This window comes from Colius striatus, chromosome W, assembly GCF_028858725.1.
Source record: "Colius striatus isolate bColStr4 chromosome W, bColStr4.1.hap1, whole genome shotgun sequence".
Lineage (NCBI taxonomy): Eukaryota > Metazoa > Chordata > Aves > Coliiformes > Coliidae > Colius > Colius striatus.
Window position 1 is genome coordinate 15,930,575 of NC_084789.1, and position 27,517 is coordinate 15,958,091.

The window sequence follows — 27,517 nt, forward strand, 5'->3', positions numbered from 1 at the left end:
GACTGGAACACCTCTCTTATGAGAAAAGGCTGTGTGACCTGGGGCTGTTGAGCCTAGAAAAGAGAAGACTGAGAGGGGGACATCATCAACACTTATAAGTACCTAAAGGGTAGATGTCAGGAGGATGGGGCAACACTTCTTTTTTTCTGTATTGCATAGTAACAGGACAAGGGGTAATGGAAAAAAGCTGGAACACAAAAAGTTCCATTTAAACTTAAGGAAAAACTTCTTTACTGTATGGGTGATGAAACATTGGAACAGGCTGCCCAGAGAGGTTGTGGAGTCTCCTTCTTTGGAGGTTTTCAAAACCTGTCTGGATGTGTTCCTGTGTGACCTGATCTAGATGAACCTGCTTTAGCAGGGGGGTTGGACTAAATGATCTCTAAAGGTCCCTTCCAACCCCTACTATTCTATGATTCTATGAAAAAAACACACAAAAAAATATTATCATATGTACAAGCAAGTAAGCCTTAACAATACACTGGGTCTAGTTTTGCTGTGCTAAGCATAAATTCTTGCAGCTTCTTGGTGGTATAACACCCCAGCTCAGATCTGCATACAAATCAGTATAAACATATACTAGTACCCAGTTTACTGCAGATGGTGGCATGCAGAGAGGCAAGGTTCATACACATAGCCCACAGGAAAGGAAGGAACAGGGAAGAGACCTTTAATGGAAATGTCCCTTAAAACTTTACTTTGCCTTATTCCTTAACAACATCCTTTCCCAGTTTGTCTCCAAGATCTGACTCTCAAACTTCACAAAGCTATACCTAAAACATAATAGGGTCCTAGGATTTGCAAAAAAAAAAAAAAAAAAAGTTTGCAAGGACTGCAAGAAATTATGAGAACTCCTACACAGACAACTAATGTCATGCAACAGCTCACACAGTCACTCTAGATATGAAAAACTAGTGGGATCATCTGTTTATGCTATGGTAAAACCATAGCAAGATGGGTAAACTATACAGAGAGATCACACATACACATCAGGTCTGACAACACCATAGCATTCTGAATTTGGTGGCTATTCACATATTTTGTTAAAGCACTGTCATGATTTAATCCCAGACAGCAACTAAGCACTACACAGAAGGTTGCTCACCCCCATTCCCTCCCAGCGGAATGGGGAGGAGAACTGTGGAAAGAAAAAGCAAACTGTTCTTATCTCAACCCATGCATTTTACTAACTAAAATGAAATAAAATATAATAATTACAAAAATAATAAATTTATAATAATACAAAGAAATATAACAGAAAAAAAGAGAAAGGAAAAGTGAAAATACCACACAAGTGCTACAGAATGCAATTGCTCACCACCCACTGATGGATGTTTGAGCGGCTATCCACCCCTCCCCACCAACTTCCCCCAGTTTATGTATTGAGCATGATGTTCTATGTTATGGAATTAGCCCTTTGGATAGTTTGGGTCAGCTGTCTTGGCCATGCTCCCTCCTAGCTTCTTGTGCACCTCCAGCCTACTTGCTGGCAGGGCAAGGTAAGAAGCAGAACACTGTGCAAGCACTGCCCAGCAATAACCAAAACATCACTGTGGTATCAATGTTATTTCCAGCATAAATTAAAAACATAGCCCTGTACCAGATACTAGGAAGAAAATTAATTCTATCCTAGTCAAAACAAAGCCTGTTCAATTCTACTTTTAAGATAACAATGAAATAGATGTCAACAGATGTTATGCCAGTCTTCAGAGACTTATCCTAAATCCCTAACCTCAATTGCTGTTTTACAAGCATGATTTTAGTTGAAATTGCAACCAAAGGGTTAAAAGTGAGTAAAAGTGCCAGTATCCCCTTATCTGTTGTGCAGACACCTGGAGCCAGAGGCCTGAAATCAGCCTGAGAAGAGACGGAGGGAGGGAGCCTATCAGCCTAGGAATGAGCAGGGAGTAACTTCAAGGCGGTTTTAGCAAGGTCAGTGTTCAGAGATGAGAGAACTGCTTCATTTCTCTATAATGTATATAAGGAGTGTTCTTTCATTCTTCAGTGTGCATGTTAGGTGGAGCAAGCCCGCGTGCACCTGGCGCTGCAATAAAGAATGTTTACTTTCTAAATCTCCAAAATGAATCTTAGAGAGATTCTCTGCTGACTTTTATGGTAACATTTTGGCGCCCAAACAGGGACTCTCTGCTGTGTTTCCCGTGGATCCAGGGACCTTCATGCCAGCATCAGGAACCTTTCCTGAGAAGGAATCACAGATCCCCAGACCAACTCGGGACACTGGTAAAACTGTTGATTTTTTTTCTCTTCGGAAAGGCATTCTTTAAATATGTTTGTCTATCCACATTAATCACAGGAGACATCCTGGGCAGTAGACAGAAGTTTGTTTTGTTGTCTGGATGTTGTATTTGAATGGAGGTCAGGATCACGGGTATCAGTGCCTCCAAATGGAGAATCCTGAAAAAGTCCTCATTGGGTTGCATTTTGTGACACTGGTGGTCCCCGGGAGACTTAAAAAAAAAAAAACAAAACACACAGACAAAAAAAAAAGGAGGGGGAATTAGTATGGAATGGAAAAATTGGACCAATGTCATGGTTTAGGCCCATCCAGGGACAAAAGACCACGATTAGACCTAAGTACCACAGACTTAAGAACTCCAGAAGGACAGACAGGGCTTAATTGCTGCTTATGGTCCCAGACAAAACAGACAAAGCTACTCAGCTTGGGGAAGAAAACAGAAAATAATTTAATCCACCATCAACTAAAACATAACCATAAAACCTCAAAACATAACAAACAGAAAACAACACAGAGTGGTACAGTGGTGAAGAGCACAACCAGTCCTTTAAGACTCCCTTCCCCCCACCCCTCCCCTCTTCCTGGGCTCAGAGCCCTAATCCTGGTGTCTTTACCTCCTCCCCCCACGATGGCTCAGGGGGGTAGGGAATGGGGATTTCAGTCAGTCTTTTCCTGATGGTTCCTGCCGTTTGTCTCTTCTCAGGGCAGAGGCTGGCTCTTTGCCAGCCCTCCCTGCTCCAACACGGGGTACCTCACTGCTCCGATGTGCATTCATCCCAAGGGCTGTAGCTCCTCTCTACCTCTCGTGTGGGTCTCTGTGGCCCACAGGCTCTCCAGCATGGCTTGCACCATGGCTGCCTCCTCATACAGTCTCCTGCCTGTCCAGGTGCACTCACCCAGAGCTGCTGATGGCTCTCAGTCCTGCCATTGCCCTCCATGTATTGCAGGGGCACAGCCTGCCTTCTCGCCACAGGTTGCAGAAGGGTCTCTGGTCTGGCACTCCTCCTTCCTTTCTCCTTCTCCGACCATGGGGTTTATATGGTCACCTCCATCATATACCACTCCTCCTCCTCCCACACACTTTAAATTCCTGCTCTTAAATAGCGATCACAGAGGTGCCAGATTGGCCCAGCTGGGCCAGAGGTGGGTCAGAACCTCAGAGCCAGGGGAAAGTCCAAGAACTCTTTACGAGGTCTGCATTGCAGCCTCCTCCCCAGTTACCAAGCACAAGCAGCTCCTCGCAAAACCATGACACCACCATAAAGGAGACAGTCAAGAATGAATACAAAAACCTTGAAGAGAAATTCTGCAGTAACTGTGAGTGATGTAACTGAAGGATCCTGCAGAGCCAGTCTCTGTACCACTCTCCCTTTTGCTGTCTTCACTGTTTTTACAGCCAGTGTGTCTATGTGAAATGTTTTACAACCAGTGTGTGAGTGTGCATGAAAGGTTTTGACCCCCTTCTGGTGTTATATGTGTGAGAAAGTCAATAGGTGTCTTAATATTGTTCAAGATATAATCTAAAGTTGATGTTAACATGTCATTGAAAATTGTTCTGTTTGGAAAAAAAGAAAAGATAATTAACAGGAATGTGGAATTAACTCTATAGGAAATTATATAAATATCAGTCTAGCCTCAAAATTACTCTAATTTGGATTATAATAATCAAATAGATAAACATAATTTGTCAAACAATGGTTAGAAATTTGATGTGTGTGATTAGAGTTTAAAAACAAACCAAAGTAAATTGAACTAAAGTACAAAAATGTAGACAGAGGCTAAAGGAACACCCCAGCAGCTATGGGGAAAGATTGCAACAGGCTTTGTTAATGTGTGGGGGAACAAATATCCAGAATTAATAATGAATTGGCAGCAAGCGTGTGTGTGGACCTCAGACTCTTGTCTTCAAATATCCAATTGCCGGTATCAGGTGAGTTCACCTGGGAATCAGTACTGTATTTGTATTATTTGTTTAAAAGTCACCATAAATCTCCTTCTCTGATTTAGATCCAGAGGAGGAGACTAGCAGGAACTGTTTTTGTAAAAAGATGAAATGTGTATGTTTCTGATGGAATGCAGAAAGTGCTAATGGGGATTTGCAGGGAAAAATAAATCAGAATTTTCCTGCTGCAAACCCAGGGTGGGATCCCAACCAGCCAGGACCCTAGAGGCTTTTAATAAAATATCAGAGATGGATACTATTTGACATAAGACACGCTATGCCAAAAGCAATAATTTGATCCAAATTATATGAAGCTAAACAAAAACTAAATGAATTCCTGTCTGCCTTTGTGCAGCAGCTAAAAGCCACTGCCTGGACCCTGAAAAAACAGAAGAGATTGTTCAATTAGCTTCAATTTCTATGGGATAGTAGACTTTAAATATAAAAAGAAACTTGAACAATTAGGAAGAGTCCAGTGGAGATTTGGGAAAGATGTTAAAAATAGCGTGGATGTTTTTTTAATAAGTGTCCTTGGGTTTGGTGTGAATAGGGTTAACTTTCCCCAGACGCCGAAAGGGGGCGTGGCCAGGCTTTTCAATATCACGCTGCTGTCATGCTCAGGATGTAAAGGCAGCTGCCGGGACTCGGCGACTTGTACTGGAACTGTAGTTGCTCTGTCCCGCTGAGCGTCAAGCTGCGGGCGGTGAGCAGTTACACCGGGCATTGCTCGTTTTCTGTATTCTTTTTGCTGTCATTATAACTGCTTATTCTCTGTGCTGTTCTATTTAAATTGTCCGTATGTCAACCTACAAAGCTCTACAGTTTCCTCTTGATTCTCCTCCCCATCCTGCTGAGGTGGGGAGGAGTGAGTAACTGTGGTTTGGTTGTCAGCTGAGTTTAAATCACCACATAGCGAGAAGGAAATAGAGAAAAGACACCTCCTTCTCTGCAACCTCGCCTTGCAAAAGAGCAGTGTGCTATTTGCAAGAACAGAGGATATTGGAAACAGGATTGTCTAAAAAGGGAGGGGAGGCTGGTGTGTTCATTCTCAAATATACTGCAAGATTAATGAGACTGAGGCATGAAGGAGACTGGGGAAAACATCCCCGGCTGAGCCCCTGGTTACAATAAATTTGGGGAATGAGAAAGTAAAATTTTTAGTAGATACTGATGCTACATTCAGTTTTAAATACTTGCAAAGGCAATTTAAGTAAATAAAGAGTGTCTATTATTGGTGCCACAGGAGCTGGGAAAATCTGTCCACTTTTTTCACCAGTTTTTGTATCTGCCAAATTCGCCTATGGTATTGTTGGGAAGGGATTTATTGGAAAAGTTAGAAACAGGGATCAAGTTTGAGAAAAGGAGAAATATCTATTAATGTAACCTCTTTGAAACTAGAAGCAGTCGTGGTTTACTTTATTGACAATATAATATCTAGCATTCCAGGTGAATGAGCAGGGAGTAACTTCAGGACTGTTTTAGCAAGGCCACAGTGTTCAGAGATGAGAACTGTTTCATTTCTCTGTAATATATAAGGAGTATTCTTTCATTTTTCAGTGTGCACATTAGGTGGAGCAATGCCCCATGCACCCACCACTGCAATAAAGAATGCCTGCTTTCTAAATCTCCAAAATGAGTCTTAGAGAGTTTCTCTGCTGACTTTTATTGTATAGCCTAAGATGAACTAACTAAAAGAAATATAGAACTTGAAAGAACTTTGACATTCAGTTTAGGTCATCTGTAGGATTAGGCAAAGCAAACTGAGTAGCGTGCTGGTAAAAATTATGTGCGTGAGACTGATTTTCATGTTGCATAGCACAATTGGCAATGAGCCTGCTTACATCTAACACTTACAAATCGTGTCATGAAGGAAGAACACCTGAATGCTTGCTTTGAGTAGTTATCTCAATACTGAGAAAAGAGTAATGTTTTCTATATACCTAAATTGATGTATCTTTTCTTAGAGGTAAAGTGTCAGAGAGAAACACTGAGAGGGGAAAAAACACAGGAAAAGAAACCAAGGACAGAATGACATCCTGGTGTTACTTTCCCAGCATAAGTATCTCTCTTGAACCACTATTTTCTGCACACCACTTCAAATATTCTTTGAGAGACTCATTTCAGTTTTACTGACCTTTCAAATCTATGTTACAGCATCTCATTTTAACTTTGCACAAAACCATGTAACTTAAGAAGGTATGCTTTCTCCCATGTCTTCATTTTTAGCCATTTGAGGGCTAAACCCAAGAATGCAGTGCAACAAAGCATGAACTGCAACTGAAAACAAAGTATTTACTTTTTTTACCCCTTTGCAGCACATTGCTGATGACTCTCTTGATGCCGCAGTAGTATTTGTGTATTCAACTAGATGAGAATGTGGCCTATCTGAAAGCTAATGGTCCATCTCTTCACTTGATTCACTGAGAATATGAACAAATGAATATGAAGCAGCAGGGAAAAGGGAAGGAATGTGGGTGGGACAGATGGCAAAAGGCAAGATCATCCCCTTCAGTAATAATCGACATATCAAAGGACAAGCTTATTTTAAAACCTGAACAGTTTTCAAAACCTGAATAGTTACAGTTAGAACTATTCAGTTAGTCTTTGGGATAAAGAGTTTAAAAAATAATTAAATGGTATATTGTTGGGCTACCTATATTGAAGCCATTTATGAGCACATTCTGCTCAGTAAACACAAACAACAATGCTTAAGATATCATGTACTATGTTCATCACTACCTTAAGCTCATCATCTGGGACCTCAGCAATGATTACCCTAATCATCATACATCTGAAGTTATATTATTTAGCTCTGACAGGACAGCAATAGCATCCCTTTCCGATTCTCCAAAGCAATAGCAAGTTCTTTCAGAGGTATCTACTACCCTATTGTTAGACAACACAAAGTACAGACAGAACATCATATTCTGAAATCATCATCTGTCGCTCATTTAAAACCTACTGCAAAAGACAGGCAGAGACAATTTCTCTCAAAATATGGGCTGTGGCGAGTTGCATTTCATAATGGACTTGATCACAATTGTGACAAAGCTCTCACTTTTTTTAGTCAAGGAGTTCCTGTCTGAAGTAGCAATTTTTGGATCTACAGAAAGACAGCTGGGGAAGGCAGAGGGGAAAGAAATAACAGAATATGCTGTCCAGGTGCATTGCAATAGGTTAAAAGTTAATGGAAATTTTCATCTGCCATAGTTTTCACAAAGATAGCTGTTTCCTTCCCCTTGCATTCTATCTCCAGTGTAAGAATCTGTTGCAAAAAACTTTACAACTTCAATCTGCTTCACAGCTATGATTGTTGATGACAAACACTGTTTTTAAGTATTTTGATTTTAACAAAGAGTACTAGCAGACTGAGGAGTACAGAACTATCATATTCCCCAAAAAGACAAAAAACATCTTAATACTGTTTCCTTTATATAGTCTCTCTACAATTACTATGTAATAGCTCTAAAATTCTCTCTATAAATTTCTCTACATATTCTCTGTACAATTTGGGGCTTTTTTGAAAGCAGCTGGAATCACCTGAAGAACTTCCATAACACATATCCTTAAAATTGTTCCCAAATCCAGAGAGATTAAATAAAAAATGCAAACAGTATGTATATATAAAGGATAATGGAAGCTCCTGGTTTTATTATAAAGTATGTTTTATCACAGATTTTTTTTTGTTCCTGTTGACCCAAAAGCTTCATTTTATGAATTCCAAATTCATCAAGCATCAGTATTCTTCTACAATAGAAACACTACATCCTCTTGAATATTCATGTCAAGTCATACAATTAAATGGAGATTAATAGGAGAGGACAAAGAAGTGAACGTCAGCTTCTGACAGCTTTACACAATTCTGTGTTTCCTATCCTTTCAGCTGAAAGTAAAATTACTGATTAGAAATAAAAAAGAATCTATCAGCTATTGCTGCAGACAAGTAAATCTCTTCTTTGTGATAATGCAACTATAAGCAGATATCTTTGGCAGATCAAAGTTAATAACTGAGTTAATGTAACAAGTTTATGGATTCTTTAGATAAGAAAAACTCTTAAAAGCTAGTATTTAGGAACATAATAATTCTATAAGCAATACAATACAATTTCTGAATCTCTTGAAGGGGTAGAAGTCAGCAAGTCTGATGCTTTATATGCTCAATTTAATATTTTGCATATTTTATAAAGTCTTAGTCTAACAAATCAGATATCTGACTTTTCAAGTCAATCCTAAAAACTTCAACCACATCCTTTTTCAGAGTGGGAAATTCTTATATTAGAAATAAGGTACACTTCTTAAAAGTTTACCCAAGTACATTCTTCCAGCAAGAAGTATCACAACATAAAAATATGCAAACAGGTCTTGTAAAAATGAACACAAAAAACCCAAACCAAAACACAGCAACCCCCCTCAACTTTTCCAAGTTCTCAATGACAAATAAAAAAAGGTGGTCAATACTAGGAGAACTGCATATTTATTCTAATAATTTGAAGCCCTTTGATTCTGTTGTACTGTCATTTCTCCCTCTTTAACTAGGTCATTATGCAGATTTCTATAAAGCTCTGATTCAGCTATTCAAGTAACTTTAAAGAGACTGTAAACATATAAAGCACCTTAAACTCCAGTGAGAACCAATTAAAAGTCTTTTTACCAGCATAACTAAATATAATCCTAAGAAGTTAGGGAAAACTGCTAACAACAGGGAAAAAAATGATTGAACAGGACAAAAAGGAAAAGCTTCATTGCAACATTCACTGAAGACAAGTTGGAACGTCCAAAAACATTTGAACCCTCCAAGTAAAAATAAACTGCTCTCACCACAGTTATTATATTAACTGATCCTTTTTCACCTTCAGGGGATGTAATTATATTGTCTGGGCCAGATTTTGGTAGCAGGGGGCTACAGAGGTGGTTTCTTTAAACAAAGAGCTGCCAGAAGCTTCCTCTGTAGCTGATAGGGCTAATGCCAGTCAATTCTAAGATGGACCCACAGCTGACCAAGGGCAGTCCAATTAGTGATTGAGGTAACACCTCTGTGAATATTGTATTTGAGAAGGGGAAGAAGTTGCTGCTGCACAGTTGCTAAAGCAGAAGGGAGTGAGAATATGAAAACATCATCTCTGCACACACCAAGGTCAGTGGAGAAGTAGGGGGAGGAGGTGCTCAGACATGGGAAGAAAGATTCCCCTGTGACCTGTGGTGATGACCATGGTGAAGCAGGCTGTACCCCTGCAGTTCATGGAGGTCCATGGGGGAGGAAAATCCACTCACAAGCCGTGGAGGACCTCATGCTGGAGCAGGTGGATGCCTGAGAGACGATGTGACTCCGTAGCAAGTTCCTTGTAGCAAGTTCCTGGCAGGACGTGGGAGTACATGGGGAGAGAGGAGCCCACACCAGAGCAGGTTTGCTGTCAGAACTTGTGGTCCTGTGGGAGACTGACTCTGGAGCAGTCTGTTCCTGAAGGACTGTTTTCCCCATGGATGACCCACGTTGGGGCAGTGTGTGAAGAGCTGCCCCTGTGGGAAGGACCCATGCTGGAGCAGTTTATGAAGAGCTATAGCCCCTGGAAAGGACCCATGTTGCAGAAGTTCATGGAGGACTATGTCCTGTGGGAGTGGACCTCACACTGTACCAGGGGAAGTGTGAGGAGGCCTCTCCCTGAGAAGAAGCAGCGGCAAAGTCCATCTGTAATGAACTGACTGTAACTCCCATCCTTCTGCACCAGTGGAGGGGGAGGAAGGAGAGTCCTGGGAAGAAGGAGGGGTGGGAGGAGGTGTTTTGAGACTCGGTTTTACTTCTCGTTTTCCCTACTGTGTTCTGGTTATTTATTAATAAAATGAAACCATTTCTCCCCAAGTTGAGTGTTTTTCCCATGATGGTAATTGCTTATCTCAATTCATGAACCTCTTGTTATATTTCTCTCTCCCCTGTCCAGTTTAGGAGGGGAGTGATAGAACAACTTGGTGGGCATCTGGCACCCAGCCAGGGCTAAACCACCTTACTTATATCTAGTCTGAGCCTACGCTGTTTTAGTCTAAAATCATTACCCGTTGTCCTATTGCTACAGGCCCTGCTAAAAAGTCTCTCTACATCTTTCTTATAAGGCTCCTTTAAGTGTTGAAAGGCTGCTATAAGGTCTCCCTAGAGCCTTCTCTTTTTCCAGGCTGATCAATCCCAATTCTCAGCCAGTCCTCACAGGAAAGGTGCTCCATTCCTCTGATCATTTTTGTGGGACCCCACACTGTAGCAGTGGAAAGTGTGAGGAGGTCTCCCCCTGAGAAGAAGCAGCTGCAAAGTCCATCTGTAATGAACTGACCATAATCCCTATCCCCCTCCGCCACTGGAGGGAAAGGAAGGAGAGTCCTGGGAAGAAGGAGGGGTGGAGGTAGGTGTTTTAAGATTTGTTATTATTTCTCATTTTCCCTGCTCTGTTCTGATTGTTCATTAATAAATCAAACCTTTTCTCCTTAAGTTTCTCCTTAAGTTTGTGGAAGACTGCACCCTGTGGAAAGGACCCCACACTGTAGCAGTGGGAAGTGTGAGGAGGCCTCCCCCTGAGAAGCAGCAGCTGCAAAGTCCATCAGTAACAAACTGACTGTAACCTCCATATTCCATCCCCCTGTGCCACTGGGGGGGAGGAGGAAGAGTCCTGGAAAAAAGGATAGGTGGGAGAAGGTGTTTTAAAATTCGGATTTTATTTTTCATTTTCCCTATTCTGTTTTAATTGTTTGTCAATAAAGCAAACCATTTCTCCCCAAGTTGAGTCTGTTTTGCCCATGATGCTAATTGCTGAGTGATCTCCCTGTCCTTATGTCGACTCACGAACCTCTTGTTATATTTCTCTCTCTCCTGTCCAGTTTAGGAGGGGAAGTGATAGAACGACTTGGTGGACAGCTGTCACCCAGCCAGGGCTAAACCACCACAGGGGATCAAAAAGATCTGTTCTTTTCTTTCCTAGGCAGGTTATTGTAACTTTATCTACCTGAAGATGAGTGTAAACATAGCACAGATTAAGCTTGAAATCATCTGCTAATTTTTATGCATGTCAAAGCAGAAACCTAAGTAGGATTAATGAGAAGTTGTCAAGAGACTGTTACAAACCACCTATGTCTGCCAAACTATGAAGAACCTAGGTGGAAGGTAATTCCAAGGGTATTTCAGGTCCAGTAAATTAAATAAAGTGCTATCTCCATAATTGCAAAAAAATACAAATCCTTTACTGAAGGCAAAATAACTTTTAAAATAACATAAATACATTTATGTCTCTCAGCAGTCATCCCTAAAAAATAACAGAAAGATAAAAACAACATGCCCAGAAATTGGAAATATTCAAAATATTCAAGACACCTCTTAGAGGAATACTTTGGATTTTCTCACAAAGTAAAAAATATTCAAAATTCAAGTCTGAATATATAATTTACAATTAAAATGGATTCCTCTTTGTACTATATCAGGGATCTATGAAAAGCTACAGAATAATAGAATCGTTTCAGTTGGAAAAGAACTTTAAGATCAAGTCCAATCACTAACCTAACACTGCCAGGCCCACCACTAAACCACGTCCCTCAGCACCTCAACTATGCGTCTTCTAAATATCTCTAGGGATTATGATTCCATCATCTCCCTGGGCAGCTTGTTCCAAAACTGAATAACCCTCTCAGTGAAAAAGTTTTCCTAATGTCTAATCTAAACCTCCCCTGGTGCAACTCTCGGCCATTTCCTCTTCTCTTATCATTCATTACTGGAGAGAAGAGACCGATCCCCACCTCGCTACAGCCTCCTTTCAGGTAGCTGTAGAGAGTCATCATGTCTCCCCTCAGCCTTCTTTTCTCCAGGCTACATAACCCCAGCTCCCTCAGTCATTCCTCATAAGACTGTTCTCCAGACCCTTCACCAGCTTTGTTGCCCATCTCTGGACACATTCCAGTACCTCAATGTCTTTCTTGTAGTGAGGGGCCCAGAACTGGACACAGTATTCAAGGTGCAGCCTCACCAGGGCTGAGTACAAAGGGATAATCAATTCCTTGGTCCTGCTGGTCATGCTGTTTCTGATACAAGCCAGGATATCATTGGCCTTCTTGGCCACCTGGGCACACTGCTGGCTCATATTCATCCAGCTGTCAATTAACACCCCCAGGTCTTTTTCTACCAGACATAGTATTTGATTTGTGGCTTCACCAGTGCTGAGTACAAGGGGACAATCACTTCCCTCGTCCTGCTGGTTACACTATTTCTGATACATGCCAAGATTACATAATCACAGAATCTTAAGGGTTGGAAAGGACCTCGAAAGATCATATAGTCCAACCCCCCTGTCAGAACAGGACCACCTACAGTAGGTCACATAGGAACTCGTCCAGGTTGGTTTTGAATGTCCCCAGAGAAGGACACTCAACAATCCATCTGGGCAGCCTGTTCCAGTGCTCTGCCATCCTCACAGTGAAGTTCTTCCTTATGTTTCTTTGGAACCTCTTATGTTCTAGCTTGTACCCATTGCCCCTTGTCCTATCATCGGACATCATGGAGAAGAGCCTGGTTCCATCCTCCTGACACTATCCCTTTATGTATTTGTAAACATTAATGAGATCACCCCTCAGTCTCCTCCAAGCTAAAGAGCCCCAGCTCCCTCAGCCTTTCATCATTAGGGAGATGCACCACTCCCTTAATCATCTTGGTGGCCCTGCATTGAACTCTTTGCAGCAGCTCCCTGTCCTTCTTGAACTGAGGGGACCAGATCTGGAATCAATATTCCAGATGCAGTCTCACAAGGGCAGAGTAGAGGGAGAGGAGAACCTGTACTGGTACATGGGGTTATTCTTTCCCTTTGGCTGACCAATCTGTAGTTACCCAGCTCCTCCTTCTTGCCCTTTTTTAAGACTGGAGTGACACATTTGCTTTCTTGCGGTCCTCAGGTACCTCTCCTGTTCTCCATGACTTACTGAAGATGATGGAGAGTAGTTTAGCAGTGACTTCCACCAGCTCCCTCAGCACTCGCAGGTGCATCCCATCGGGGCCCATGGATTTATGTACATCCAGACTGCTTGACTGATCCTTAACCCAGTCCTCATCAACCAAACAAAACTCCTCCTTTAAACTGACTTCCTCCAGAGTCTGGGGCTCCTGAGGACAGTCTCCAGCAGTATAGATAGAGGCAAAGGCAGCATTCAGTAAATCTGCTTTCTCTGTATCCTCTGTCACCAGGGCACCAGCCTCATTCAACAGTGGGTCTATATTGCCTCTAGTGTTAGTTTTGTCAGCAATGTATTTGAGGCCCTTTTTGTTGTCCTTGACCTCCCCTGCAAGGTATAACTCCAATGAGGCTTTAGCTTTCCTACTTGCCTCCCTACATCCTCTGACGACAGTCTTATATTCATCCCAAGTGGCCATCCCTTCCTTCCATGATCTCTAGCCTCTCTTCTTCCACTTGAGTTTGCCCAACAGTTCCCTGTTTAACCATGCAGGTCTCCTGGCTCCCTTTCTTGATTTCCTACCCACTGGGATCCTGAGCTTGGAAAAAGTGATCCTTGAATAAAGACCAACTATCTTGGGCCCCTTTACCTTCTAGTACCCTGTCCCACGAGATGTCCCCTAGCAAATTCTCAACTTGCCCCTCATCCTCATCTAGACAGAATTCAGTACATTCCAGTTGTTCTCTCATATAAAGAGCAACTCCATCACCTCATCTTGTTGGCCTGTCTTTCCTAAAAGGGACATAGCCATCCATGATCACATTCCAGTCATGTGAGCTGTCCCACCATGTCTCAGTAATTGCTACCAGATCACAACCCTTTGCCTGTATAAAGACTTCCAGCTCTTCCTGTTTATTCCCCATGCTGCATATATTGGTATAGAGGCATTTCAAGAAGAAAGCCGATCATGTAGGATTCACCTCCGACACTGGCTTGCCACCCTTAGGCTAAACTCTAGTGGGCCTGGTTTTATCCCCTTCCCCCTTCAAAACTAGTAACAAACTCCTGTAACATGCACAAATAGTAAAAGACCTACAAGTGTTTAACAGCTCTCCAATTGCAAAGATCAAACTTACAAGGCATACTGTTATTATCTTAATGGTTCATCACAAACAAAGAAAAAAAGAGGACTGAAATGCAGTGTTTTAGTTAGTATAAGATATACTGGGAAGGTGGGGAAGACTTGACATGCATAATAGTGGTCTGCACTCAGACTAACAGCTTAGTCATAGTACCACAAACCTATGTGCTCCTACTCATCCAGACTTACACACGATGCACTTATAAGAAGAGATGTGTACTATTTTATGTCAAACTTTGCACTTATGTCTGAAATGTGTATGTGAAATGTTCTGCAGCAACATTTTATGAATATTTCTGAAAGGAGTAAAAATACATTACTGAAGTTGTTCTAAAACCTGTTTGCAAGATGGGGGAAAAACACTTGAAAGTGGCACATAATAAATTGACTTATTTTTTCCTTCTTTGTTAAACGTCAAAAAAAAAACCAGATTGAGAAAGTTGTCTATGCAGAGGAAACCCTGGGTTGCATGAAAAGAAGCATAGCCAGCAGGTCAAGGGAGGCGATTCTGTCCGTCTGCTCTCATGAAACTCCCCCTTGAGTACTGCATACAGCTCTGGGGCGCCCAGGACAAGACAGACATGGACCTGTGGGAGCTAGTCCAGAGGAGGGACACAAAAATAATGAGGAATGGAGCACCTTTCCTGCGAGGACAGGCTAAGAGTTGGGGTTGGTCAGTCTGGAAAAAAGAGAAGGCTCTAGGGAGACCATATAGCAGCCTTTCAACACTTAAAGGAGCCTTATAAGAAAGATGTAGAGAGACTTTTTAGCAGGGCCTGTAGCAATAGGACAACAGGTAATGATTTTAGACTAAAACAGCGTAGGCTCAGACTAGATATAAGTAAGGTGGTTTAGCCCTGGCTGGGTGCCAGATGCCCACCAAGTTGTTCTATCACTCCCCTCCTAAACTGGACAGGGGAGAGAGAAATATAACAAGAGGTTCATGAATTGAGATAAGCAATTACCATCATGGGAAAAACACTCAACTTGGGGAGAAATGGTTTCATTTTATTAATAAATAACCAGAACACAGTAGGGAAAACGAGAAGTAAAACCAAGTCTCAAAACACCTCCTCCCACCCCTCCTTCTTCCCAGGACTCTCCTTCCTCCCCCTCCACTGGTGCAGAAGGATGGGAGTTACAGTTAGTTCATTACAGATGGACTTTGCCACTGCTTCTTCTCAGGAGGAGGTTTCCCCACACTTCCCCTTGTACAATGTGGGGTCCACTCCCACAGGACATAGTCCTCCAAGAACTTCTGCAACATGGGTCCTTCCCACAGGCCACAGTTCTTCACAAAAAAAACTCTTCATACACTGCCTCAGTGTGGGTCATCCATAGGAAAAATAGTCCTTCAGGAACAGACTGCTCCAGGGTGGGTCTCCCACAGGATCACAAGTCCTGACAGCAAACCTGCTCTGGTGTGGGCTCTTCTCTCCCCACAGACTCTAAGGAACTTGCTCCAGTGTGGGCTTCCCACAGAGTCCCAGTCTCCTTCAGGCATCCACCTGCTCCAGTGTGGGGTTCTCCCTAGGCTGCGAGTGGATCTCTGCTCCCCCATGGACCTCTGTGGACTGCACAGAGACAGCCTGCCTCACCATTAATTAGCCTGGCCTTGGTCAGCAGCAGGTCCATCTTGGAATTGATTGGCATTGGCCCTAACATTCACAGGAGATGCTTCTGGCAGCTCTTTGTTTAAAGAATCCACCCCTGCAGCCCCCCCACTACCAAAACTTGGCCCTGACAAAATGACTACAATAAAGATCACATTTTTTATAATGAGGGTGGTGAAACAGTGGAACAGGTCACCCAGAGAGGTGGTAAATACCCCATCCCTGGAAACATTCAAGGTCAGGTTGAATGGGGCTGTGTGCAACCTAATCTAGTTGAAGATGTCCCTGCTCATTGTAGGGGGTTTGAACTAGATGACCTCTAAAGGTCCTTTCCAACCCAAACCACTCTATGATTCCCCCAGTAATGTAACAGAAGTGAATATGTGCTGTAGTAATTATTTACTCTGTGTGTAGTAAAGTCATTCTTGAATATACTGCCTTTAACACTTAGCCTGGTCAATTTAGCATTGCAAAGAAGGCCTGTTACACATAGCTTAACTGAGATAAATGCTGCAGTACTTGAACTACTTTAGACTCAAAGAACACATGAAATAATACCACTTTTTCTTAAATGTAAAATGTTAGTTTTCAGTTCCATGATTTCTTCTCTTCCAGCAGTTAACAGCAATACTTTCTCAGATATACTTCATGTAAAATTTTTAATAAAAACAGCTTGCTACAGGAGAAGAGTTACAGCTTTTTTTTTTAAGAGTGCTTAGAAAAACTGAGAAGTATCACTAGAAAGGCTTTAATAATGCTTTTGCCTTTGTTCTACAATACATAGCTTGACATGAAAGTAGGGACTATGCTACACTCAAAGTTATCCATAAATAATACAGATTACAGATTAGCTATGTTGTAAGAGAAGGGATAACCACACTAGTTGCATGTAGAATCATGAAATATAAACACCATTTCAACACAAAGTCAACTTGGATCTGAAGTGCTGCTTCCAAATCAGCATGATGTCCTTCAAAGAGCCCAAAAGTAAGATCTGCTCAGCAGCACAGTAAAGATCTTGTAGCACACAGAATTTGGGTACTCCTCCTCCCACACCTCCTGTAATTTATATATGGACATGAAATAAAAAAGGGACAAAAAAGGTAGGCGACTATGAAAAAAAGAATTTTTCATCACAGACATTACATACTTTGTTGTTATTTGATCCCAAACATTTTGCCTGGGGAAGTAGTTGAGTCACCATCCCTGGAGGTATTTAAAGGCATGGCGCTTAGAGACATGATTTAGTGGTAGACTCGGTAGTGTTAAGTTTAAAGTTAGACTTGATCTTAAAGGTCTTTTCTAACCTAATTTTATGATTTAAGAGCACGTCTTTGTCAAGGTTTCAACGCATTCATATCATTCTTCAACTGAAATGCAAGTTCCCAGTAGATGTCTCTTCATGTTTCACTCATTTGTCTCATTTTCCAGCAAAACTTGGGAGCTTTTCTGTTGACGTTCAGGCTGTCAATGAAACTTTTTTTATGTGGGAGGGGGGAACAACATTGGGACAGGACACAACGACACTAAAAGATATGAAAATGGCTTTTGAAAACTCCATCATTTGTTACACAGGCAAAAAGATCAGAGACTTCTGCATCATAACCTGAATTTCACAAAGTCAAATCTTAAGATCAGGGAAGATGCCACTCATATTTTGAATTTTTAAAAACTCCTGTTTCACCTAAAAAAAGTCTCTTTAGGAATAAAATATAAAGTCCAGTAACAAATCCAGCTACTCAGATTTGCAAGAATAAAGAAACTACATTTTACACTAATCTCAGCAACACAAAACAGCACATCTGAAGCAGGCAAATTAGCTCCCTAATAACTTATTTCAATATAACGAAAAGTTTCATAGGCTAGAGACCTTCCCATGAACTATTTGTACAAAAAGCTATACTGCAACGCTAAATCTTTGTCAACAAATGAAGTTTCTGAAAGCCAAACATGAGTAGCAAAGATACAAGAGAATTTCTGTATCTAACAAAGTGATTTAACATTACTTCATTATCATAAATGATATTTTAGTCTTCACCAAAAAAAGCATAAATAAAAAACAAATATTTACTGTTGCAGCAGACTGCAGTGCATGAATATTATTTCAAAAAATACAGTACACTGGTAGAAGTATACCTTCCTCAATGACTGTTATTCACAGTATCATGATGTCCAATTAAGCTATAAATTTAGTAAAGACACAAAATTACATAATAATGCCATTTCCTCATTTTGACACACTTCTCAGTATCCAAGGTCCATTTTTGTCAAATATATCTCCTCAAAGTTTAAGACATTTTTAACATGCGGTAGTCTGGAAAGTCTTATTAAAAATGTCTGCTAAGCATCCTAAAGCGCCTGAGAACCCCATAAGTACCATATAGTTGTGCCTGACAAAATACATAGGAGTAGACAAGTCTCCCACATTAGAGCTATAAGTATATGAGTATAAATATCATAGGCCTAATCAGGACCTCAAGTCAACCACCACCACTATCAGGCTCCAGGTCCCCTTCTTTCCTCGAGCTCTACAATGCCCTCCTCCAGATGGTACAAATATTGAAGCCCTTCTGTGAACCCTGCATCCAAAGGGTGATCCAAAAATCTCTGCTAGGTTCCCTTTTGCCCAACATCCAAGCACCTTCCGCACCTTTTCCAGTATGAATCCCTGCCCCAACCGCTATCAACATCACAGTCCCTGTCCCCAGCAACACCCTAAAGCCACAGCAAAACTCAGCCAGCAGTATCCTTGCCCCCATACCACCTGCACCCTAGCACCACTTAAAATCATAGAATCATTTCATCTGGAAGAGACCTTTAAAATTATCTAGTCCAGCCTTTGTCCTAGTCCTATCAACCACTAGAACATTTCCCCAAGTGCAACATCCAACCAATTCTTAAACACCTCCAGGGACCGTGACTCCACTTCCCTGGGCAGGCTGTTCCAATGCCTGACAACCCTTTCAGTAAAGAAATTCCTCCTAATATCCAGCCTGAACCTCCCCTGGCACAACTTGAGGCCACTTCCTCTTGTTCTATTGCTTGTTACTAGGGAGAACAGACCAACCCTTGCCTCGCTACAACTTCCTTTCAGGTAGTTGTAGAGAGCCATAAGGTCTCCCCCGAGCCTTCCTTTCTCAAGGCTAAACAGCCCCAGATCCCTCAGCCCTTCCTCATACGAGACGTGCTCCAAATCCTTTACTAGCTTGGTAGTCCGCTTCTGGATCCTCTCCAGCACCCCTTTCTTGTAGAGAGGGGCCCAAAACTGGACACAGTATTCGAGGTGGAGCCTCACCAAAGTCGAGTACAGGGCAATGATTACCTCCCTACTCCTGCTGACACCGTTAAACATTTAAACTCCCCTTCCCCATGAACGACCTCCCTAAAGCCCCCGAATAACCAGTGTCCCCTCAGGCACCCTCTCCCCAGAGCTCCTCAGCACCCTTGAGACTCCTCAGCCACCCCCTTCCCGGTACCCCTCACCTCGGCCCACCCCAGCCCCACCGCTACGGCCGCACCTCACGGTCCTTAAGGCCCAGAAGCAGCACCTCTTCCATGAGGGTGAGCCGTGTTTCCTTGGAGTCGCTCTTCCTGTCGTCACCAGGCTCATCCCGGCGGCCTTCTTCCTCTGGGCTACCTCCCGCCCCCTGCTCCTTGTCGGCGGCGGCGCTGCGGGAGGCCTCAGTTCGGCGCTGCACCAGACCAGAGCTACGCTGGATCAGGGAAGTCATGTCTGGAAGCAGCGGGAGGGGAAAGGCTCAAGACGGAGAGGCTTATAAACAGCTCAGGAAGGAAAGAGGAGAAAAGACGAGAACCACTTCAGCCTCCGCCCTAGGGCAACAGCCGGCCAAAGAAGGTCATAGAATGGGGCTCGGCCACGGCGAGGGCGGGGGAGGCGGAGACTGACATCCCTCCTGCGGTGGCCGAGCTAGCGGAAATGACTGTTCCTCCAATATGGCGGCGGGGGCTGATATTAGCGAAGGATGTGGCAGTGGGAGGGTGAGATCAGAAAGGGGTGGTTGGGGGGTGGGAGGGAGGTTGGTTGGTTGGTTTATTTATTTATTTATTTTCGCGGGGCTGGGGTTTCTTGGGTTCAGGGAATGTGGGTGGTGCTGGCTGGTTTTGATCGTTACTTAACTGTTGCTTAACAGTTACCCGGGGTTGTGTAGGACGGTTAATCCAACACGCCAGGTGGAGGGGAGAGGAGTTGGCTGACGCCCGCCGTGGCATAACCGAGAGGCTGGGTGGCATGCTCTCTTAAATTAATAGTTTTTTTCTTAGAAAATGCCTTATTTACAGCCTTAAGTCTGCTTGATTTTATTTTTAGCCCCAAGAGCATGTCTGATTCCTATTGCAACTCTGCAAGTGCACCCTGTTTACAAAGAGCTCCAAGTCACTTTGTAAGTCACTCCGTTATTTTCCACACTTCCAATTCTTGAATAATCTGCTAATGCAAATTGGTGACAATTCAATATAGCTTCTTCAAGATCACTGATAAAAACAAATAGAAGATGGACAAAACTGATCCCCAGAGGACCTGAATCAATCACACAAGTGTTTGCCAATTGTTCCTCTTCTGTGTTTTGAGGCCTGCCAATTATTTACAGTCCACTTAACGTCTGACATTCTGATTTTTTTTTTTTTTAATTCAGATTTTTTGCTCTACTAAGTCAAATGCCAAACCAAAGCTTTTTAGTTCTACATGAGCCACTTGGATATTTTGCTGAGGATTTTGATCAAGATGACAGGAATGTAATTAAGTTGGTTGTGTGAGCTGACACAGGCAGGACATGGGAACAACCACAAAACCATGGATAAAATGCCAAGAGCAAATTTATTCTCCTTACTTCTTAACTCACCAGCAGATCCAGCAGATCTCTGAAACAGCCCCCCTCCCCCCGCCCAGCAGAGGCACTTAAGTTGGGAGTCCTGCCAGCAGCAGAAGGAAAATACAAAAGACTTTGAACCTGCTGCTTTCACCTGTAAAACAGGGATTGCTTTTTTGGTTGTAATTTTCCACTGTGTTTTGATCTTTCCCACAGCAAGGCAGAAATATCAAGAATGTCTGATAGGTGCCTCTGAGTCCATGACAGGCCTGTATTATCTAAACAAAGATGTTCTACTTGCCAAGCACACAGGGCTAAACAACAATTAGCATTCTTTCAACACTCCAGCTGCAGGTCACTTGAGTGTATTTACAATCCTTCTTGCCAATCTTCCCTTATATTCCCACATTCCGTGCCCTTGCTCAAGAGACCACTTTTACTAGTGCTGGCAAAGCTAGAAATGTTCATTTGAGTTTGTAGGACATAGCAATTCCAAGAGGCATGCAATAAACACGTATAAAAAGAAGGAATGAACATATCTCTACAATAATACTTTGAATCAGGTGTCCCATATATACTGTCAGGGAGTTAAATCGATTTCAGACAGTCAGGCAACATCAGTAGATTGTTTTGTGTGAGGCTTTAAGTGCTGGACAAGTTGAACGTTGTTCTCTATGCTGGCTGATTCATCAGTTACATTGAAGCAACTCATGCATTCAGAATTGAATGGTATCAAAGGTATCAAATTGAATGGTATCATGGTATCAAAGGATGAAATAGTCCACAATCAATTTTGTAATCTTTGTAGGTGTACAGCCATCACCTATTTAGGGCAAAAGAAAAACACCCAAAGCAATGAGAAATAGTAATGTCAAAATTACTTAACATAGTATAATCCTGTAATACAGCTACTGGGGTTGGCACACCAATGAAACACATTGTTAAAAGATCTATATTATTTAAACCTCCTTCAATGTAAAAGGTAGATGAGTTAGTTAAAGTGGAGGCTAACTGTGTTAAATATTGCCATACTGATCTTGCAGAAATATGTGCAGTGTATGTGCTTGTAGCACAGACTATAAAGCACAACAAGCCAACCTATGATAAAAGAGGAAAACAGGAGTATCATCTTTCAGTAATACATACATTGCTGCTCCAGCTACTTCAGCTAATATTAGTTTGGGTTTGATAACCTGATGCGGGGTAATTGTCCACACACATTGGAAAGCTGTGGCTTCACTTTTTCAGATTGGACTTCAATGTTGGGTTCACAATATCAGTAATACTGTTCTAATACTGTCTCCTCTAAATAAGGCACAGGTGTTTGTCCAAAATACCTGAAATACTCAAGAATCTGATATCAACAAAGGATGTAAAATAAGAGAAGTTGGGGTACAGAACCATATGGCATTCTCAGGGGTTACCAAATGAATCTCCACATCTAGACTAATAGGTCCCAGTCCCACCATGCAATCTGAAGATGTAAATTATTCCATTTCCCCTGTAGTTTCTGTGTATGTTGTGCTTTCATTAGTAAACCAGGCATCTTCTTTGTGCTCTTCTATTAACTTGTTATAAGGGGAAGCCTTCTCCACAGGAGATGTAGGGATATCTCCAAGGGGAAGAATTTCCCCTAGTATGGGCATAAAAGTTCTACAGTACCCTAAATGTCCCTGTAAGGTCTATAACTGTTTCACTGTGATTCGTAGAGGAAATCTCTGGACTGTTTGCTGTACCTTATTTGGTATTTCTCTAATTTGTCTATGCCAAAATAGTCCCAAAAATTGTACAGTAGTACCAGGTCTCTGTATTTTCTTTGGATTAATTTCCCAGCCTTGGTCTTGTAAATGTTTCAATTTCTGGTTTTGAGTCTGACATAATCAATAGTTCATCAATATAATGGTAAAGAGTGACAGTACCACACCATAGTGCTACATCAGCTGCTGTCATTTGGTGGCAAATTTTAAAGTTTCAACTGTTTCTCCTGCCAACGCATCAATAGCCAAAATACATTCTTTAATTGGGGCAATTAACACCATAGCAGTAAATGGCATAGCATTTCCTATTGTTAAGGCAACCTCAGCTTGGAGGGCCTGGATAGAACTTCCCTCTAATACACATATCTGTGATGTGGCTTTTTTATTATTGATATCAATATGCAAAACAGTAACTTCAGCTCCAGTGTCCAGGAGAGCTAATACCTGTAAAATCCCACCAGCCTGCTGCTGCTTCTCAGAGGGAGGCCTCCTCACACTTCCCACTGCTACACTGTGGAGTCCCTCCCATGGGAGACAGTCCCTCACAAACTTCTCCAGTGTGGGTCCTTCCCATGGGCTGCAGCTCCTCACAAACTGCCCCAGGGTGGGTCATCCACCAGAAGAACAGTCCTTGAGGGACAGACTGCTCCAGCCTGGGTCCCTCATGGGATTACAGGTCCTGACAGCAAACCTACTCTGGCATGGGTACCTCCCCCACAAACTCCTAGGTCCTGCCAGGAACTTGCTCCAGGATGAACTTCTTATGGAGTCACAGCCTCCTTCAGTCATCCACCTGCTCCAGCGTGGGGTCCTCCATGGTCTGCGAGTGGGTCTCTGCTTCCCAGTGGTCCTCCATGGACTGGAGGGGAACAACCTGCTTCACCATGGTACTCACCACATATCACAGGGGAGCCTTTTCAGTGCCTAAGCACCCTCCTCCCCCTCCTTCACCACTGACCTTGGTGTCTGCGGAGATGTTTTCACATTCTCACTCTCTGTTGCTGCTGCAGTTTTGCAAATGCGCAACAACTTCTTCCCCTTCTCAAATATGTTATTCACAGAGGCATTACCTCCAGCACTAATTGTCTAGGTCCAGGTCAGGTGCAGGTATTGATGGACCCTACCCCTGTGAGCTGCAGGGGAAGCTTCTGGCAACTCTTTGTTCAAAGAAGCCACCTCTGTAGCCCCCTGCCACAGCAGCCCTTGTAGTGCTGTGCCTTCTGTTGCTAGCTAAAAACATATAGTGATAGCACATCAATGTTTTAGCTACTGCTTGCACAGCATCAAGGCTGTCCCTCCAATATTTTTTCCCCCACCTTCACCAGTAGGCAATATAAATTCAGGGAGAGGAGCAGGCTGGGTTAGCCATTTCTGATTCACTTTTCCCTTCCAAAGCAACCGTTACTCATACCGAAGCCCTGCTTCTTGGGAAGTAGCCGGACATCGCTGCTGATGGAAAGTAGAGAGTAACATCTTTATCTGCTTTGCTTCTCATGGGTGTGGCTTTGCTGTTTCTTTATTCAACTGCTTTTATCTCAACCCACGAGGCTTCCATCTTGTTTTCTCCCCTCCCTGGCTTGCTGAGGAGTGGGGTGATAGGATGGCACCTGGCATCCAGCTCTGAGCCTGGAAAAAGGGGAGGAGTGGGGAGAAGGTGTTCTTAAAGGGCTGGTCGGACACTTCATTGTTGTACTACTCTGTGTTATTTTGGTTTTCAGGTTTTAAGGTTATGGTTTAGTTGGTATTGCATTAAATTATTTTCTGTTTTCTTCCCCAAGCTGAGTAGCCTTGTCTGTTTTGTCCTGAACCTTAAGCTGCAATTAAGCTCTCCCTGCCCTTTGGCAATTCTCAGCATCTTTGGTACTTGAGGCTAATCGTGGTCTTTTGTTCCCTGATAGGCCTAAACCAGGACACATCCTCATAAAAAAGCAGTGTGCGTTGGATGAGTGGATGGTGAGATGGATCAAGAACTGAGTGACAGAGTCCAAAGGGTGATGATCAATGGTGCTGAGTCAAGTTGGAGGCCTGTGGCCAGTGGGGTTGCACAGGGGTTGGTTCTGGGGCCAGTCTTGTTCAACATCTTCACGAACAACCTGGATGAGGGGATAGAGTATACTCTCAGCAAGTTTGCTGATGACACCAAACTGGGAGGACTGGCTGATTTACCAGAAGGCTGTGCACATTTTGCACATTTAGCATGATCTCAATCAGCTTGAGAGTGGGGCTGAGAAGAACCTCATGAAGTTCAACAAGGACAAGTGCAGAGTCCTGCATCTGGGAAGGAACAACCCTATGCACCAGTACAGACTGGGGGTTGACCTGCTGGAGAGCAGGTCTGGGGAGACAGATCTGGAAGTCCTGGTTGATAATAAACTAAACATAAGGTAGCAATGTGCCCTCATGGCCAAGAAGGCCAGTGGCATCCTGGGATGCATCAAGAAGAGTGTGGCCAGCATGTCAAGGGAGGTTCTTCTCCCCCTGTACTCTGCCTTAGTGAGGCCTCATCTGGAGTACTGTGTCCAGTTCTGGGCTCCTCAGCTCAAGAAAGACAGGGAACTTCTGGAGAGAGTCCAGCATAGAATCATAGAATGGTAGGGGTTGGAAGGGACCTTTAGAGATCAAGTAGTCCAACCCCCCTGCAGAACCAGGTTCACCTAGATCAGGTCGCGTAGAAACATGTCCAGGAAGGTCTTGAAGACCTCCAAGGAAAGAGAATCCACAAACCCTCTGGGCAGCCTGTTCCACTGCTCCATCACCCTCACAGTGAAATAGTTTTGTCTTGAATTTAAGTAGAACTATTTGTGTTCCAGCTTCATCCCATTACCCCTTCTCCTGTTGCTAGCTACTATAGAAAAAAGGGATGTCCCAACCTCCTGACACCCACCCTTTAGATATTTATAAATGTTAATAAGATCTCCCCTCAATCTCCTCTTCTCCAGACTAAAAAGCCCCAGTTCCCGCAGCCTTTCCTCATATAAAAGATGATCCATTCCCCTGATCATCTTGGTGGCCCTGCGCTTTACTCTCTCCAGCACTTCCCTGTCCCTCTTGAGCTGAGGAGCCCAGAACTGGACACAGTACTCCAGATGAGGCCTCACCAGGGCAGAGTAGAGGGGGAGAAGAACCTCCCTTGACCTGCTGGCCACACTCTTCTTGATGCATCCCAGAATGCCATTGTCTGCCTTGGCCATGAGGGCACATTGCTGGCTCATATTTAGTTTATTATCAATCAGGACTCCCAGGTCTCCCTCTGCAGAGCTGCTCTTCAGCAGTTAGACCCCCAGCCTGTACTGGTGCATGGGGTTGTTCTTTCCCAGATGCAGGACTCTGCACTTGTCCTTGTTGAACATCATGAGGTTCCTCTCTGCTCAACTCTCAAGCCGGTCGAGATTCCACTGAATTGCAGCACAGCCTTCTGGTAAATCAGCCAGTCCTCCCAGTTTGGTGTCATCAGCAAGCTTGCTGAGGGTACACTCTGTCCCCTCATCCAGATCGTTGATGAAGATGTTGAAGACTGGCCCCAGAATCGATCCCTGTGGAACTCCACTGGCCACAGGCCTCCAACTTGAATCTGTGCCATTGATCACCACCCTCTGGGCTCTGCCACTCAGCCAGCTCTCGATCCACCTCACTGTCCCCTCATTCAAGGCACACTACCTCAGCTGTCTGATGAGGATTTTCTGGGAGACAGTGTCAAAAGCCTTACTGAAGTCAAGGTAGATGACATCTGCTGCTCTCCCCTCATCTAGCCAGCCAGTTATGCACTCATAGAAGGATACCAGGTTAGTCAAACAGGATTTCCCCTTGGTGAAGCCATGTTGACTGCCCCTGATAACCATCTTATCCTTCATATGTTCAGTGATAACATTCAGGATGAGTTGTTCCATCACTTTTCCAGGGATGGAGGTGAGGCTGACCGGCCTGTAGTTTCCTGGGTCGTCCTTCCTGCCCTTTTTGAAGACTGGCGTGACATTGGCCTTCCTCCAGTCCTCAGGCACCTCACCTGTCCTCCATGATTGTTCAATCACATCAACCAGCTCTCTCAGCACTCTAGGATGCATCCCATCAGTATCCATTGACTTATGAGCCTTAAGCTTGGCCAACAAGTCTTTAACCTCTTTCTCTTCCACTCAGGGCAAGTCCTCTGCTGTCCTGGCCATCATGTTATCCTTGCCAGACTGGGCTTCCCGAGGGTCAGCCTTGGCCGTAAAGACTGAAGCAAAGAAGGCATTCAGTACTTCGGCCTTCTCTGCATCCTCAGACACCAGGGCACCCTCAGCATTTAGCAGCGGGCCCACATTACCCCTCACCATCCTTCTGCTGCTGATGTATTTGAAAAATGCCTTATTGCTGTCCTTAACATCCCTGGCTAGCTTTAATTCTAGAAGCGCTCTAGCCTTCCTAGTTGCACCCCTGCATGCCCTGGCAATTTTCCTATACTCTTCCCAAGAAGCCAGCCCCTGTTTCCACCTCTCATAGATGGCTGCTTTCTGCCTGAGTTGTCCCAGCAGATCTTTGCTCATCCATGGAGGCCTCCTACCTCCTTTTCCTCCTTTCTTGCACATTGGGACACACTGATCCTGGGTTTGGAGGAAGTGGTGCTTGAAGATTGACCAGCTCTCATTGGCACTTCTACCTTCTAGAATCATATCCCTTGAGATCCGTCCAAGTAGATCTTTGAAGAGACCAAAGTCGTCTCGCCTGAAATCCAGGGTCACGGTCCTGCTTTGTGTTCTGCCTCATCCACACAGGATCTTGAACTCTACCATCTCATGGTCACTGCAGCCGAGATTGCCTCCAACCTTCACATCCCCAACCAAACCCTCTTTATTCGATAGTACCAGGTTCAGCAGCACACCCCTCCTTGTTGGTTCCTTGATCATCTGCGACAGGAAGTTGTCGTCAACAATCTGTAGGAACCTCCTGGACTGAATGTGTGCCGCGATTGAGAGACGGAGACGCAACTTGATACAAGCAAAGTGTCCGCTTTATTGAATACAAGCAACATTTTTATATCTTTTTGGAGTCAACGCGTTACATGCTGATTGAACCATTCACTTAATTAGCTCAT

At 43.4% G+C, this 27,517-nt stretch overlaps 1 protein-coding gene across 2 annotated transcripts in view; it reads right to left on the bottom strand.

Annotated features, from left to right (window-relative positions):
* LOC104555766 (Golgi phosphoprotein 3) overlaps positions 1 to 19,777 on the bottom strand; it is a 50,156-nt gene extending 30,379 nt beyond the window's left edge. The window contains exon 1 of one of the 2 annotated variants that reach the window (XM_062016778.1): positions 19,412 to 19,777. In XM_062016778.1, the coding sequence (XP_061872762.1) occupies positions 19,412 to 19,594 (183 nt within the window). In that variant the 5' untranslated portion in view covers positions 19,595 to 19,777. Of the gene's footprint in view, positions 1 to 19,381 lie in introns of both variants that reach the window. The other variant, XM_062016777.1, reaches the window with a different exon arrangement.
* Between the last annotated feature and the right edge of the window lie 7,740 nt (positions 19,778 to 27,517).